The sequence below is a fragment of the Varroa destructor genome, unplaced genomic scaffold, assembly GCF_002443255.2.
Source record: "Varroa destructor unplaced genomic scaffold, Vdes_3.0 BEIS01000004.1, whole genome shotgun sequence".
Lineage (NCBI taxonomy): Eukaryota > Metazoa > Arthropoda > Arachnida > Mesostigmata > Varroidae > Varroa > Varroa destructor.
Window position 1 is genome coordinate 4,576,752 of NW_019211457.1, and position 16,555 is coordinate 4,593,306.

At 46.6% G+C, this 16,555-nt stretch overlaps 1 protein-coding gene across 3 annotated transcripts in view; it reads left to right on the plus strand.

Moving 5' to 3' along the window:
- Positions 1 to 1,033: 1,033 nt before the first annotated feature.
- The window catches only part of LOC111248829 (uncharacterized), a 249,211-nt gene continuing 233,689 nt past the window's right edge, over positions 1,034 to 16,555 (plus strand). For 2 of the 3 annotated variants that reach the window (XM_086986494.1, XM_086986496.1), the window contains exon 1: positions 1,034 to 13,801. In XM_086986494.1, coding sequence (XP_086842620.1) covers positions 11,414 to 13,801 — 2,388 coding nt within the window. In that variant the 5' untranslated portion in view covers positions 1,034 to 11,413. The remainder of the gene's footprint in view (positions 13,802 to 16,555) is intronic. The other variant, XM_086986495.1, reaches the window with a different exon arrangement.

Genomic DNA, 16,555 nt, shown 5'->3' on the forward strand with positions numbered 1-16,555 from the left:
CTTCGATGACATACTTTTTTTTTTGCTACGATCAAGGAAGCTGGCTATAAAACGGTCTTCACACTTCGTATTCGTTAGAGCTATATGCACTAAACGTTTCTAAATGTACGTCACGCATTTCTATGTGCTGGTATCCAAGTGGACGTCAACGGGTAGCATGCTATTCATTGGTCGAATTTGTCCACGAGCCACAAACAAAGTAATAGCGTGATGCGCCGTTACCGTCTGCCGACAACCTTTATTGGCTCAATAGTTTCTGGACACGCACCATATCTCGGAATGCACGCCAAACTCTGGATCTCTATGAGAAAGAATCTTGAGCGAGCACAAATATCTACTCGATTATCCTATGTTTCAAAGCTTGCCATAGTTTTTCCTCTTCCCGTTGTTTTTTCTCTAGTATACCAACAATGATTAAAAAATTATATATTTTGTACTGACTCGCCCCGTCATTCCATTCCGTCGTGGTCCGCTTCAGAGCAGCCTTCCATCGCCGCCATCCTCCATCTTGCTTCTCCATCATCTTCGGCCGGCGTTAACCATCGGCCGGTGCTAGGTTAGCTCGGTCCAGCGGCATCCGTTACCACCATCAGACCCACCATTATCAGAAGCAGTCAGACCACCATCCCGCATCGTCCTTGGACGCCGAATGGAACTCTCCACTCCCTTCGTCGCTCGGAGGAGAGCTCGAGGCAAGACAACTTCCGAGCGGTGACAGGGCCAGCAACGGCTCCGGTGATGGCGGCGCGCACGAGGAAAACGGCTGATCGTGTTGGTTACTGGTTATGGTCGTGGTATATATATACGTGGTATACGTGGTATTGTCGCTGGGATAGGGATCGAGACACGAACGAGCGAGGGGCGAAAAAGCAGAATACTTCACTACCGTCACTATTGCTGTAGTTCATGTCAGTGAAAGCTATGGTGCGGCGCAATAGCAAGTCATAGCCCACCAACCAACAGAGGTACCCAGCACCCCATCCGTGTCGCCTCACACGAACGCCCACTAAGCCGGAAGGATCTGCTAGGCCACAGCTAAAGCACAACTTCCAAGACACAGCAGGGCCGAACGGACAAGGCTTGTGTGCGATGCGCAAACCCACAGTGGAAGCAGCAGCAGGCGTGCAACCACCCGCAGCAAGGGTAGTCCGTCAGAGAGAAATGCGGCTCGTGTCGAGCAAAAAGCGGCTGAGAGTCTGCTCAGAAGTGGAGGGACGATTCGTCGAGTAGAGCCAAGGAGAGGAGGAGGGCAAACGCACAAGTGCGACAGGGACCGACGAGAATGCTGGTAAAGGAGTAGAGACGATAGTGATACAGAAGCAGTCAGACGGAGAGAGAGAAAAATAAGAGAGAAAGAAAGACGAGTAGATGGAGAGGGAAATGCCGGCGGAGAGGAAGTGGCAGCTGTGAGAAACAGCTAGTATACGAACGAGAAAGGGGGAGTAGGGGAGAGAAAACGGGAAAAAGAGGAAAAAATAGGGAGAAAGCAGGCGCTAAGCGCTAGGCCATCCGCAGGCCCAACCTGCTGCTGCTGCTGCCTCCCGACATTCTGGCCGTCTCTGCTCTGGTCGCCCTGCTGCTACTGCCAAAGCAGGAGACTAGTCGACTAACGCTAACTACGGTGCTGGAGCTTTAGACCCGGTGTTCCAGTGCCCAACGTCGATGCAAGAAATCTTTGTTTCGGTGCTGGCGATGGCGGCGTCTGCGATGACAGCAATGGCGATACTCATAGCGTCTTGACGGTGGCCTTCGTAGCATAGCGGTGGTAGTGTGTACGCTGGCTTGCTGGCAGCTAGACACGCAGGCAGGAAAACAGCGGTGCTCCATAGGCCTGTGTGACATGGGTTGTGGCGAGGGCTGAAAAGAACACGGAAAGGGTCCTTAGTCCTTTGGCGGCAAGGGAGAGTGACTCCTGACTGAAGGTGAGCGCCGTGGCTCTCAGCCGAGCGAGACCAGCGGAGAGCTCTGCAGAGGCTGTAGCTGCCGTTTGAGTTGCGTGCGACCAGTCGTCGTGCAATGTGAGCACAGGTGCTGTGGCGGGATCGCACTATTATTGCTACAACGAGAAGCAAGGTATTTAACAACAGGCGAAGAAGGCAAGTAGTAGGGCAAACGGGCGACATCGGAAACGATTGTTGATTGCCGACCAGGAAACCGTTGACGTACGTCGCATTAACCTGTCGTGCATCTGTACGTGCGTTGCTAACGGTGGAGAGCTGCTATTAATGCAAGGCTGATCGTGAGATCTGCGTTCAGCCCAGTATACTAGAGAAGTATAAACAGAAGTGAAGTATTGGTGAGACGTATTTGCAACAGTAGATTAATCAAGTTGTGGAAACATTACCAAGGCTTTGTTAGAAGCAAAAGTGGCAGGAGAAGCATTAACGGTGTTAAAGGCCGCACCGGTTGGTGCAGTGGATTTCCACTAAATCGAAAGGCCACCGTAGCCGCACAAATTGTTTTTTTTTCGTAACGATTATTTTGTTGTCCTAGTGACTAGTGGAACTGGGAGTGCATCATCATCATCGGTGAACTCATCATAGCTGATACGTCGTGGCGCCAAAATGATGATGGTTAGCAATTCAACCGGTGCTTAATCGTCACTGTTGACATGTTTAGAGTATTCGTGCGGTGTACAGAATGAGTCGGGAAAGCATGAAGTAGACGTGTACAAGCAAGTAACGTGTTGCTGGAGAGCAACGCTCGCGCTTGCGTCGAAACCGATAGCACAGGAACGCGGTATAAACTCGCCAATGTCGTACTGAGACCAGCAAGAGCCGCGAGATATGAGGCGTGGAAGGTGAAAAGTGTGCGATTGCCACCCCCCGCCACATATGGCGAAGAGAGGTCGAAAACTTTCAACAAACCTAACAACTAGCAAATAATCACTTGGTTGTTAATAGATAAGTTCGCAGAATGACTTCGGCTCCAGTTCCATTTGGACACAATGTTAACCATCAGCGTGTCCGGCTGATTGTTCTTTATCAGCTATTTTCAGCCACTACTGAAAGTCCATAGGATTACGTGGAAACCGTAACCATAAAACCGCGCAAGTATGGTACAACGACAACAATAGCGAAGTCAGGCTAAAAGGAAATAGAAATTTTACGGCTGGTCACTTCGTAGGAACGAAGGTCAACGTCGAAGAAAAAGAAAATCAAACTTAAAGTAGCTCAAGGGGGACGTTTGCAGTGTGTTTATCGTGTAAGTTTCACGTCAATGTTGATGTTGCTAAAAACAAACTATAAACGCTATTTCAACTGAGTGGAGTGGGTGTCATGTGCGGTGCGAATATCAGGATAACAATAAACATTTACGTTGCAAGAAATGGACGCGTAATACAGGATCTATCTCAATGGACAGCAATAACCATAGCTATGGCGAGAAATATCTACAAGAGAAAAAATGGCAAAGAAAACGAAAGAAACATATAAAGCGCATAAGGAAAACAAGCGTGCAATAAGGACGCATATTGTGCTGTATTAATCATTTGTCCTCGTCTATCAGCAACGTTGAAACGGACCTGCTACGCTCATCGATTTGAGGTTACTGTCGAAAAAATCCTGTGTCAGGAATAATTTAGTCAGTCAGGAGGACCAGCTTGTTGGCTGCGTAAGGCCACGATGCACGTATGAGTTTGTAACGGGCGATATTTCCTTCGTTCCGTCAAATCGCGCTGTACAATTAAAACTGTAACTGCACGATTCTGTATTTATGTAAGGGAAAAAAGAAAACATTCAGACGAGTGAAAGGACAAGGTAAAAGTGCGCGACACAGAGCTCAAGTTCAATGTCTAGCAACGACAAAAGCATTATCAAAAGTTCTGTGGTTGTGAAAAGACTAGTAGGGTAAAAATAATAGCCGCATAGGTGGTAACTTTAGAAACCATCCTCCTGGGGCATTGTGAAGCGCCAGGCGCGAGACGAGCATATGAGCAATGATGCCACCAACGAGTAGCAACATAGCCAATAACGAATCTGCCTAACGGAGAGAGTCGACAGTTTCGTGGACGTTTTGAGGGATTACCATATTTTTACTTTGTTGCTTTTGTCTCCTCTGTCGTGTTGGTAGAGAACAATATATCTGGCTGAATCACTGCAGCGACGCGTAGACACTTGATGTGTAGAAATGCGCTAAGATGAGAACAGAAACAGAAGTCTACGGCAGAGATCTGCCGTACCTAGAGTTTGTTAGTTCGGTTAAATGACGCGAAGATTCGCTCGAACGGCGGCATTACATGTCATAGGAAGCTGTTATGCAGAGTTCTTCGAAAGCTGTTGCGGTGGAGGCGGGTACAGCCCGCACAAGTCTTTTCTTAACCAGTTTCTCTTGCGTAAAACAAGACGCCTGTACAGGTGGCGCTGGTGTGAGTAGCAAAGGAACCAGCCAGTCCCTGAAGCTCAAATACCGGCAGCACAGGCAGTCGTATCATCATCATCATTGATGATGAGCTACAAGCGTGACGTAGACGTTGCCTGAACAATCAGCCCGGCAGGCGGAAACGTTGCAAGCAGCAAGAACTATATTACACTTAACAACGCAGTAAGGGCACACAGATAGAGACAACGGGACTACGGGATACGGAGGCACGAAGCAGTTGGCGTAGCAGTGGCAGAAAAAGGGGAAGCTATTGAGACTGCCGGCAAATGGCAACCTCTACCATTTGCAATCCCTGCAGGCTACTAATTCAGTGATCGGGCTCAGTGCTATTTCACTGTGATACCAGAGTTCACGATCCGCAGTCGGATCCGCCAGGAGATCCAACAGGTCAGCGACAAATGCGCAGGAACGAAAGCGGACGAACGTTTGTTCTTTCTATGCCATTTTTTGGCAGTATTTATGGCTGCCCACTCACGAAACGCGGCAGTTTCTGTATCTTCTCTGCGGAGTCTGGTTATAGGAAGAAGAGCAAGTTTCTCTAAACGATAAAGGCTAAGAGACACTCGCTGGAAAACCGGAAAGGCCAGCGATACCGGTGTCAAGCTTCTTGGGTTTGACGGAAACAGTTCGTGCTAGATCAAGTCCTTCGCGCTTTTTTTTACGAGTGTACACCTTATATCTATGCGGCTCATACGCAATTGTACACACATGTATATATTTGCAAATTAACCGTATATGAGAGACGTGCATAGCGTTCACCTCTCCGCCAAAGGTAACGAAAAAAGGAAATTTCTCTATTGGCAGCCGGTAGTCGCAGCACAAACAAGAACAACAGCAATAACAGTATTACCTAGACAATTCGATAGGACGTTCAAGTAAGTTACGTGTTATTTCTGTTGTTTCGTATGATTAGTTCTTCTTGAGCTGCTAACGTACGCATAACACGGACAACGATGGCACAACGATCCTTATCTAGCAATAACCCACAATAAATCTGTACTCAACAGTTACTGATGATTGTCTAGTTCCAGCCAAAACGGATCGAGCCAATGCTACTATCAGAGGCTAATAAACTTACCATTATATGAAAAAGAGGTGCCTATTGTATTTCTGCACTGAAAAAAATTGTATTTCGCCAAAGTTAACCAATTGATCAATGACAGTTGCTGTTGTATGTTAGTGACCCCCCGCCCCCTCCTCCTGCAGTGAAGTTCCGGCAAGGCGCCGACAATGAAGCGCAGACGGCCAAGATGAGTAGAAGATGATGTGGAACGGTCGCCTCTGAAGATTATCATTATTACTATAGTCAATAGTTCAAGTTGTGTATACTACCTGTATACGATAAACATTAGAGAAGAACACTGGTAGTGACGTGATCAGACGGTGATCATAGCAGAAGCTGTTGCTTAGGGCTCTGCAGTAAACGTTGTCTAGTGTGTGACTTTTCCGGCCTAATCAACTTTGCGTGCAACAAAGTTCCGGCGGAATGAACGGAAATGAGAAACAGATGGCCAGATAGGAAATAGCGACTTACAACAAAAATACTTGTAGGAAAGTTCACTGTGAGCAGCGACCAGGTGCTGTTTCGGAGCCAATGTCTGAGTGCATAAATACTTAGCAGTTTAAAGAACGCACGAATTCCCTTATAGGCTACGTAAATGACAAGGAGGCAAGGAACGAAGGTCCAACGAGAAGGCCAACAGAAATAGGTGGCAGAAACTGGATCCAACAAACGAACAGCCACAGCACAAACAAAAGCTTGCCTACGGGTAAAAGCGACAATAGAAATACGATAACGCCGTCAACGCTTAAACCTTACCTAACCCCGACGATTTGGCTAAAAGTACCATTCCAGCTATTCTGTTGCGCTTGCTGTGCACCATTGACACCTAGTAGAAGAAGAAGAAGAAGAAGAAGAAGAAAGCAACAGCAGCAGAAGCAGCAACAACAAACAGATGCCGTCAACAACAGCTGGAGCCTAAGTAAACTTCTTTTTCGCCGCTAACCAGTCCCATCAAACCTCATCGACAAAGAAACAGTTAACAGGTCACCAGTTTAATGGGACCGAGTTGAAAGCCACAGTATGCTTTTAAAGAGTTGACCAAAACGAGGCAAAAGTATTCTATCGGCAGCTGCGTTCTTTCCACACTATAAACCTACAAAGACTACAGATGGCTCGGCAGCTGAGGCCTCGACGGCAGCACCCCCAGCAACAACAACAATCGATAGTATATCTTTTGACCACGCGGTTACACTGGCGAAGATTATCACTGTCCCGTTCGGCTAGCGTCAATGTGCAAATATTAGGTCAAGCGTATAGCAGTCGCCTCGGACGACAGGTAATGGGCGTCCCAGCTAATCCGGATTTCAGTAAGTCACTGAACACCGTTATAACACAATCCAAACACCGACTAATTCCAGTTAATACAGGTTTCTATATTCGTAGCTGTTGCTGGCAAGCAAACGTATTTTTATCAACAATGTCTTCATCGTCGCCGAAGCACCGACGAGTTTCGTGACTGCTGACGATAAAACGGGTAGAGGCTGTGGTAATTTGTTCGTTCTTCTCAAAAACAAAAAAAAGTAAAATCAGTGACAGCGTTGAATAATGTCTAAGAAGACGCAAAGCGCTCTAACGAATGCGACTACAAGATTCTTGCAGAATTCGATTTTACGAGCCATATTTAGCGTCCGCTTCTCGCTGGCAATGCCGTTGATATTTTCAGACAATACATCGACGTGACACCAAAGGAAGCTCAGAGACTAGTACATATATTTATACAAAGATCGAGCATATAAGGATATCTACAAGTACGCCGGATAAACTTTTTACGGATAAACTTATATGCAGAAATGGTCAATCATATGCATCAGCTGTTGTTTAGAAGACTACATCATTCCAGCGTTCACTGACGAGCATTTAAATACCACGAACATACTTTGGCAGATAATTTGACGGAACCCGAAGAAGAATATTCGTATTTTAATCTGAAAACGAAATCTGCAGAAGCTAACCACGAGTTTGCCTTTTGTTCACTATCGAACTTACTCACACGAGTAGGCGGTGCTGAAGAAGAACTACCACAAACGGGATAACAGAAAGCGAGATAACCCGTGGCCGGTGAGTCTGCCTCTCCTTCCTGTGGGGTCTCTTTTGCCCTATCGTGTGTGCCCGTACAGGCTAAAACACGGTTTAAACATTCAGCTCTGCAGCCTATGCCGTGCGGCCCCCTCGTGCCCCCCAGTGGTGAACGCGACCAAGTCGGCAACTACTGTCAACCCATTCGAGGTGGATATTAGAAACAGTATCGCTAACGAAGACAGACGGGATTGTCAGGCAAACGTTCGAGCAGACCTATGAAAACACTACAACAACAGGCATAGTTCCCTAGATTTAACTTCCCAAGATAGAGCCAATCAGCGAGCCGGCCAGCAAGCAACGGCATTGACGCAAATCCTCAAAACAGGTCCGATAGTTAAGAAAAGCGCCTAGTATCGTACCAAGTGGATATCAGGTATAACAAACCAACGCCGGATTCCGATACGGTTTCGGAGGCGCAGCCCGCAAGCAACAGCAAAGTCGACAATAACAACAAGTAGTTACAGCTAGCAGCAAAGGGTCAAGCTGGGTAACCGCCATAGCCTGCATGGGGGGGGGGGGGGCGAGGGGGTTGGCACAGAAGCATCTGGAACAACAAAATTAAACTAACAGCGTGCAGCGCACGAATCTGCCAACACAATTAGCTGGGGCACAAATCTTCCCTTAAGCGGGCATATACCGACTACAGTAGCAATAAACACTTCGTCATCATTTACTAACTGTTGCACAACGTATCCCACATTGAATCAATTTTGTCATAAATGTCGTCGCCGTGATAGTAGCAGCGTAAATAGCAGAATCAAAATAGGCGGGATTTGGGAACGCTAACAACAGCAAGCTACGCGGTGGCTTTGTTGCCTCCGATATGGTTACTACATCCATATATATATACGCGCAGCCTCCTGTCTACATGTAACGAACATACAGACCAAACGGATACGAGTAATCAGAGCAAATAGGAACAGAGTCAGCCTGACAGTTCCTAACGTCTTCCAGCAAAACTTAACGGCGGATAGATAGGCTAGTTCCGTTACAAGTACGAAACACAACGAAAAATAAAACACCGATACGGAACCTCGTCAATCCTCCGAAAAGAAATATACTCTGGTGTACCCGATCACTCCGTAGCTTTTGGCCTCCAGTGACATCCAAGCGACAATCGGCTCTACGATATTACTGCTTAAGTCTTCGAACATTCGGATACTCAAGAAAAGGGCATAACGCCTGCTTAAGATCCGCCGGACCCTACCCCAAAGGAAATCAAGGTTCATTCATTCGGATTGTTGCAAAGGAAAAGAAGAAAGAGCATGCATAGGACGACGTGTTCATTTTCTTTCAAGGGATTTCGCGAGGTCAGTGTTCCTCCCCAAACGGCACCTGTCAAGTAATTCCCGAAGCAAAGCCGGGACGCAGACAGGAATGGTCTAAATGAATCCACTCTCCACTCAACTCACAAACTACCGACTGGTCTTCGTTTGGAGAACTCAGCCAGCCACCGTCGAAGCCCTCAGCTTGCATTTATTACAAGGGCGGACCCGTTTGGCAAGCGGCTAAACGAAGCGTCGTCTCGATGTTTGGCTTCTAAACGAAGCTGATCTCAATCCAAAAAAGGAAGAGAAACGATAAAATAGTGGGTTAATGTGCTAGAAAGAGAAAGAGGTTTGAGTTGTGATTAGAAGCCTGCATCTGCCCGTGGACACCGATTGAATCCAAGAGACTGCCAACCCTCCAGTTGAGCTCATCGAAATATCAACTTATCTAATGACCCATCTTGAGTGCTTGGTCAGCTTAAGCTGCATATTGTTGGTTCTCCCATTGCGTTGAGTTCGTTAAGCACAACGTGGCTTGTCAATGCCGGCGGCAGGAAGCTGTTTGGATTAAGTGCTACTGCAACCACTACCACCCTAATACTATAACAACTAGTACTGGCTCCATTGAACTTAAGCGATTCTGATTAAGAAGAATAGAAGCTTTTGGCTGATGAGTCGAAGGTGCTACTGCGGATTGCAAGGCGGATAATGAACCTGGCTTCTTGCCACGGTTACTTCGGCCCATCTCGGAGGCTACCACGCAAGGCTACCTTGTCCTTTCCATCTGGCGGCAGGCTCGACTCTGATTCTCGATTTCTTTCAACAGTCCGACACGTCTTTGACTTGTATCTCAGTAGTGGCTGGCCATATAGCAGTCGGCATCAGAGGCGGCACTGGCCTAGCGATTGACCAAATACACCCTTAATTCTAACTGCCAGTCGTGTGGCTCTCTGCGGAAGGGCTCAAGTTGACGTGTGGCCTTTACTAGCTGGCGCGCGTACCACTTACTCGCCTACTAGCCAAAGAAACTAGGAACGAATTTTTATTCTCGAGGGGTTCTTAATCTCAAGCCATAGGTACGGCAACACGGGCCACCTTAACCAGCCAATCAACGATATAACCAGCTCACCTTGTTGGTTGTGTCTCCTAGACGATCGTTGAGGTCGGGGCAAGCCTTAGCCTTACTCTACCTAGGAGTTAGTAACGGTAAACAACATACTTAATCTTGTTAGCGCTGCGCTTCTGCCGTACTGGCGGGGCGTTAACGTGGTAGTTATTATACGAGACCGTCAGTGACGCCACCCAAGGTGGCGGTGAGGAACACGGTGAGAGCGTCGGATGTAAGGGCTTGACGGGCAACTTCACTTCAAGCGGTCACCGCCATTAATAAGGAAACGTTGAGCGATTTAGCCGTTGCATGGTCAACAAGCTGTTCTGTTTACTTGTTCGAATTCAAGCGGTTTCGCTCGTTATATCAATCGTTGTGTTTTTTTTGTACCAAAGCTTATAGTGTGCAGCAATAGAAGGGGTTCGGACGCGTGGACGACAGCTGCCAAGCTAATACTGTCATCGATTGTCTCCCTGAAGTTAAACTAGGCAAGATTTCTCTACTGATGTTGCTACCGAACAATGTGACCCATCGGTGTTTGAAGAGAAAAAAAGAGCTGGAAGAAGAACAAGTACGCAATAATAATAATAATAATAACAACTTACTTAAATATTTCGTAAATGAGGTTCTACCGCCCCCACTCAGCATAACTGCTTCGAATGGCTAATGACCGCTTCCAACACGAAATGAATTGTGTGTCTCTATATGTCCGATTCTGAAACTAGAACCCCTCATCTCGTCTGGGTCGAGCAGCAGGTGAACGCGTTACGACTGCATCATCACGTGGACTTGAGTGGGAACTACACCAAACGACTACATCTACAGGGCGTAGTAAAGAGGGCTCCTGCATTATCAGCTATCTGAATCACATGCGTATACATAACAAGATACATATGTATATGCAAGAGGTGAGAACAGGGAGGAGTAAATAGTTAACAAGTGTGCGGGCCTCTTCATTCTATACTATAGACTAATAAGGTTACGTTACATTACGCACGTAGGCGGACTACAACACAAACAGAGAACAGCTCCGATTAATAGCGGTTCCTATAGTTCAAAACGTATGTACAGAGAATCCTTGTCGTCTGTAGAATCAGAAGGTCACAGTCCAGAAGTGAAGTTAGTACAACGAGATTTACAAGCAAATTTTCCCTATTATAGGGCAAATAACACAACAGCGCCTAGTCACACAAAAGGCTAGTGAAGATCGCTCCTTGTCAAAGGCGAACCAAAGCGAAACCAGCGAGCTAGACCAGGTCACTACACAGTCCCAACTGCTTCACAGTCTTCTCAAAAATTCGCCGCAGCTTTTCAACGACGAAGACACCAAGGAGGAAGACTTCGTCAGGTTCAGTGTTCTGTTTCTGTTGTTGACAGGCGTGAGTAATTGTTCCTTTTTCCCGAAACTCGGTCAGCTTGAATCGCTTGAGGTGGAGCAGTTTGGCAGCCACAACGACGCCGTAAGCCGTGACGACTGCCGACGTGGCCTCGGAGCATCCCAGTGTTATTAGCACAATGATCACTGTGGTGACCGGTAGTTTTGCGTCGGCGCCCAACCACACGTTACTTGAATGGGGCGAAGAAGAGGTGCCTCGAAGCTACGAGGAAGCCGGCGTCCTCGAAACAGCCGATGGCAATTACACGCTGCCGGGCGGCCCACTGGCTAAAATTCCAGAGATCGGGTTCATTATTACGGCTGTACTCGTTACGCTAATTATGATCGTCATCGTTGTCGGCAATATGCTTGTCTGTATCGCCATCGCGACTGAAAAGTCGTTAAAAACGACCCAGAACTGGTTCATCGCCTCGTTGGCGGTCAGCGATTTTCTTATCGGTTTGGTCATCATGCCGTTTTCTCTTGCTCGTGAACTAATGGGTTATTGGATATTTGGTGAGATTTGGTGCGACATCCACGCGGCTCTCGACGTCTTGATTTGTACAGCATCAATCAACAACTTGTGCTTGATATCGCTAGACCGCTACTGGAGTGTCACGCATGCTGTAGAGTATCTTCGAAAACGCACGGCGTCCCGAGCCGTCGTGATGATCTGTGGAGTATGGCTCCTTTCAGCATTGATATCATTGCCACCGTTGATCGGCTGGCGGAAAATGTCCGATCAAAAGAACTCATTGCCCCAGTGTTCCGTTTCAGAGGATCTTGGCTATGTCCTTTATTCGGCTTTGGGCAGCTTCTATATACCAGCTGTCGTTATGGTATTTGTCTACATTAAGATATTTCTAGCGGCACGAAAACGCGCCCGTCGAGCAATGGAGCGCAAAAAGACACTGGCAGCCAGAAACAAAGCGGCGATTGCCGCCCAACAGCCACTCGGTACACAGCACAGTGTCGAATCAGCGTGTGAAAACAACTCGCTCCGAAGACGCGGTGGCGATAAGAAATTCTCACCACCCCCGATCGTAATCGTGAACACGGAAGCTGAAGAGGGGTCCCCTGAATCGGACGGATCAAGTCCACCGATTTCGCCCGACGTCGATACTATGGGAGCTTCGGCCGTTGAGGCCGAGCACAGCCATCATCGAGAGCAGCTTCTTTTGAGGCGGGAGCCCCGCGAGCTAACCCAGTTAGCCCAGGCCCATGCGAGCAGTAATATTAATAAACTGGCTTTGCAGCATCAGGAACAGTTGGAGAAAGCTCGATTATTAGCAAAACAACAGCAAACACAAGGTACCGGTGGAATCATCACGAACCCGCAAGCAACAATGACATCAGCAATGGGACTGCTGCAGCAGCAGCAGCAGCAGCAGCAGCAGCAGCAGCAACAGCAGCAGCAGCAGCAGCAGCAGCAGCAGCAGGATCCAGTCGACTCCATGAAAATTTCAGTGGCAGTACGTGCTGGAAATGGAGGGGGTCCGGTGGTTTACTGCGGGGGTACCGGTGGGGTTGCTGGGGTCGGGGGTGGTAATAATAATGGTAGTGTGACAACAGGCCGAGTGAGGATTGCGGGTGGTGCTTTGACAAACGTGGTTGAAAATCCCAACACGGGTGGACACGCAACGAGTGTCGGATCAGCAGCAACATCCGGAACAATAAATTTGGATTGCGCAAGTGCCGCGGGGATAAGCGCCGCTAGTGTAGATGGCAACGGTGATACGCTGCTCTTCTGTGCAGGTTCAGATGCAGGTGTTGGTGTAGACGGTGCAGGTGTTAGCAGTTCTTGTGGTGTGGCCGGTATAGGAAGTGCAGTGGTAAATGGAGCAGCTGGTGTCAGTGATACGACAGTGATGAAACAAAACAACAAGAATAACAACATTAGGAATCAACATAGCAACTGCTACCAAACTAACAACACGTTAGCGGCAGGACGAGAGGAAGGTGCGGCATCAGCAACAATTGGTATTGCTACGACTAATAATGCCACTAACAGTAATGCTTCAAGTAGTAATAACATGAACGTTACTAAAACATCTACGCCTAATGTGACGACAGTGCCGAGTTTGACTATTTGTGCTCCAGTGACGCTCACGGCTTCAAGCGTCGAGCCGGATTCTCTGAGGCCGCAGGCAGTTCGCCATTCCGATGCGTGCGGATCAGAAATGAGTCCTAACAGCGTGACCCGTAAAGAAGGTGACGATGAGGGCTATATCAGAGAGCCAACAGAGACATTAATTGTGGACACGTATAACACGGCCGATCCTCGTGGCCTTGGAGGGACTGGTGATTCTATAAGTGAGGTGATGATGGCGGCGACGAGTAACAATAACACGGACGGAAACGGGAGTTGCAACGCGAGCGCGACAACAATAGTTGGCGCTGATATCGGTAAAATGCACAATCCCGTGCCCTCTACACTCCAACACCAGCAGTTCGCTACCAGTCATATAAACAATAGTAATAACAGAGGCCACGAAAACGGCGTCCATGGACACAAACTGTCGATTTCGGTAAGTATTCTATTTTATAGATTTAACCATAAGAGAAATAAAAAGTATAACGTCCGATGTTACCGCTTCAGTCACACACTCTAATTTCAGCCGGCTGGCAACGCTTGACCTTGAAATTACATCATTCCATCTTATATACGTAACGCGTTTTATAAACAGGTAAGGTGTCTCAAAAACCGACAAGTGCCTGTGCATCTCGGATGGTTCTCACCCTATGTACATAGTTAAATGAAGTAGTAACTACGAAAGGTTTATTCGGGAGCGTTACCCTTGTTACCGAAGTGACTTTATAGACACTAAGTGTTCTAAGACTGTAGAGAAGCCTTGAAGGATGGGTAGCAAAAGATTCGCTTGTGAAAACGTGCAAGGGTGGCCAATAGTTCCCGTGCTGGAGTCGAGAGCCCACTTAAAAGTGGTGTATTTTTAGTACACTTACCAAACAACAGGAACCACTCAACCAGGTTTTCCTAAAAAACGCTCATCACATATTGTCGAGAAAGAGCAAGCAATAGTATTGCCTGAGTGTGAGTATATCCTATACACAAGGCCAAATTACCGTTCCGGCGCTTATTCTCTAGATAAACTACAATATTAGTAGATAGGCATTTCGTGCTTTGTTTTGAGCAAGACATGGTTAGAATATAGGATATTTACTCAGAATGTAACGCGTCGACCTTAATGCAAATTTCCCAATAATACTTTTCAAATAAATCATTCAAAACGACCTCTGTTACTCGCGGTAAAATTGTTTTTATCTTGTTTGAGTCTATCGTGAATACTAATTTTCTCACTTCTGAAAAGTTTGATATCAGTAACTCGTGTTGCTTGAAATCACTAATAGGAATAAAATTCCGGTAGAGACCCGACCTGATACGTTGAAAACCAATAATCACTAACGGAACTGTTGAAGGGAGAGCACCTTTGCGAAGGTAACTTCAACGTACACGCCAACACCGAAGCCTACTGCTTAATGGACGTTGCTAGCTAAAAAATGTCGACATTTGTCTTTAGTCGTCACCGGCTATTTTCTTGAGTCTTCACTCTTAGACCAAAATCAGCATGATAAAAAATATTTTCTACAAGAAGAATTTACGTCGCTTTTATTATTTCTGACTAGATTAACAAATTATTTGTGCGCGATACAACATTGACCAATGCTGCTTAAAAGTAGCCTGCCGATTCTTTACCTCGTAACATTTTTCACGCAGGTCTGTTAAAGTCTCTTCGTGATCTCGGTCGTAGCAGCGGCGTTGTTCATGAGCTTAATTGATATTGACGATTTATTTACTCTAATGAATATAGTTGTCCTGTCTTTTGCTTCCAATTGCAAAAATAGAATTGTAAATTAATAATCTGTATATTAGACGTGTGTACACAATACGGCCCACCTATATTAAAAGGATACCACAATTGTCGCACAAGCTAATATTGGATGGCTCGCTATAGGTATGAGAACCCACAAGAGCTCCCACTATCTCCGTCAACCCTGCGCTATTTACGCAGTAGTGCTGGATAATCTTCTAGTCAGCATTTACGATGGAACGCTACACTCCCGGCGTTTTGAGTTTTCCTTTGGGTATGGGCCTCGAGGAACTAGCTTCCCCCTGCATCGCAGTGAGATCACAGGGGGTACGTTTCCCCCAACCCCAGGGAGCACTACGATACGCTATCTGATTGCTTTATCTTTAGAAATGGCGGCTGTCCCTGCAGAGCCGCTCGGTGGAGTGTTGACATGCAAAGAGGAAGAGCTTTGTATATGAGCCACAATGTGGTGGGCTGCATATCCCGTCACAGGTTGTGGATTCCGGCCGGATCGGGATCAACGATGCTTTGGCCAACACTATTCGTGGAGTCTGTGAGCAATAACGGAACTACCTTGCCGTACCGTTGAACGTGCCCAGAATCGACGGCTTCTATGGCGCACCTGAAGCTGCTGCAAACCTGCATCCAGCCAGGTTGTGGGTATCTGACAATGTGAAATAAATGTCTTGGGTCCTACGTCCGTTACTTCTGTTAAGTAGTTAGAGTATAGCTTTTTTGATGCAAGAGGCACATTTTGCTTCGTTGGGAAAATTTATATATAGCCTATATTTCCTTTTCCGAGAATAGATGAACTTGCGGATTGTTAAATATCGTTGTATGTAAGGGCCGTACACATCAAGAAGCAGAAGTGCTCACAGTTCATCTAAGGTCGACAAACGAATCCGATGACCTTGCTAGATGAAGTGGTACTTAATAGACGGTCCGTCGAACAAGGTGGTCGATGGGAGGTCAAAGCGATCTTTTTTTTACTTAATTCGAAAAATTTATATCTTATACGAATACATAATGAACAGACAACAGCATCTACAGATGGATTTGTGTATGTGAATTTGTACTGTGTGATTGGCTTCAACGGTGTTGAAAAGCATATTTAGCACATAATAAAATTCCGCCTCGTATTTAATTGAAACGCTTGGTTACGCTGATTCAATACGTACGGTTAGACGTATTCTGTTTTACATTGCGTACGTTCTGCATCGCAGACGGACCTGATAGGATATTATTTCAATGCCCTTCATTTAAACTATGTCGTTTTTGCAGATATTTCGCTCTTATTGTTTAGTTTTTGCGAAGTGGTTGATTTGCAGAGGTGCGTATAAAACCTATACAATTATCTATTAGACACTCGTGTGTGTACATAATCCATAAGTCCGATACCTTATTAATAGTTTGAAATCGCCGTAACTTTTCTAAATTCTTATACTGATCGGT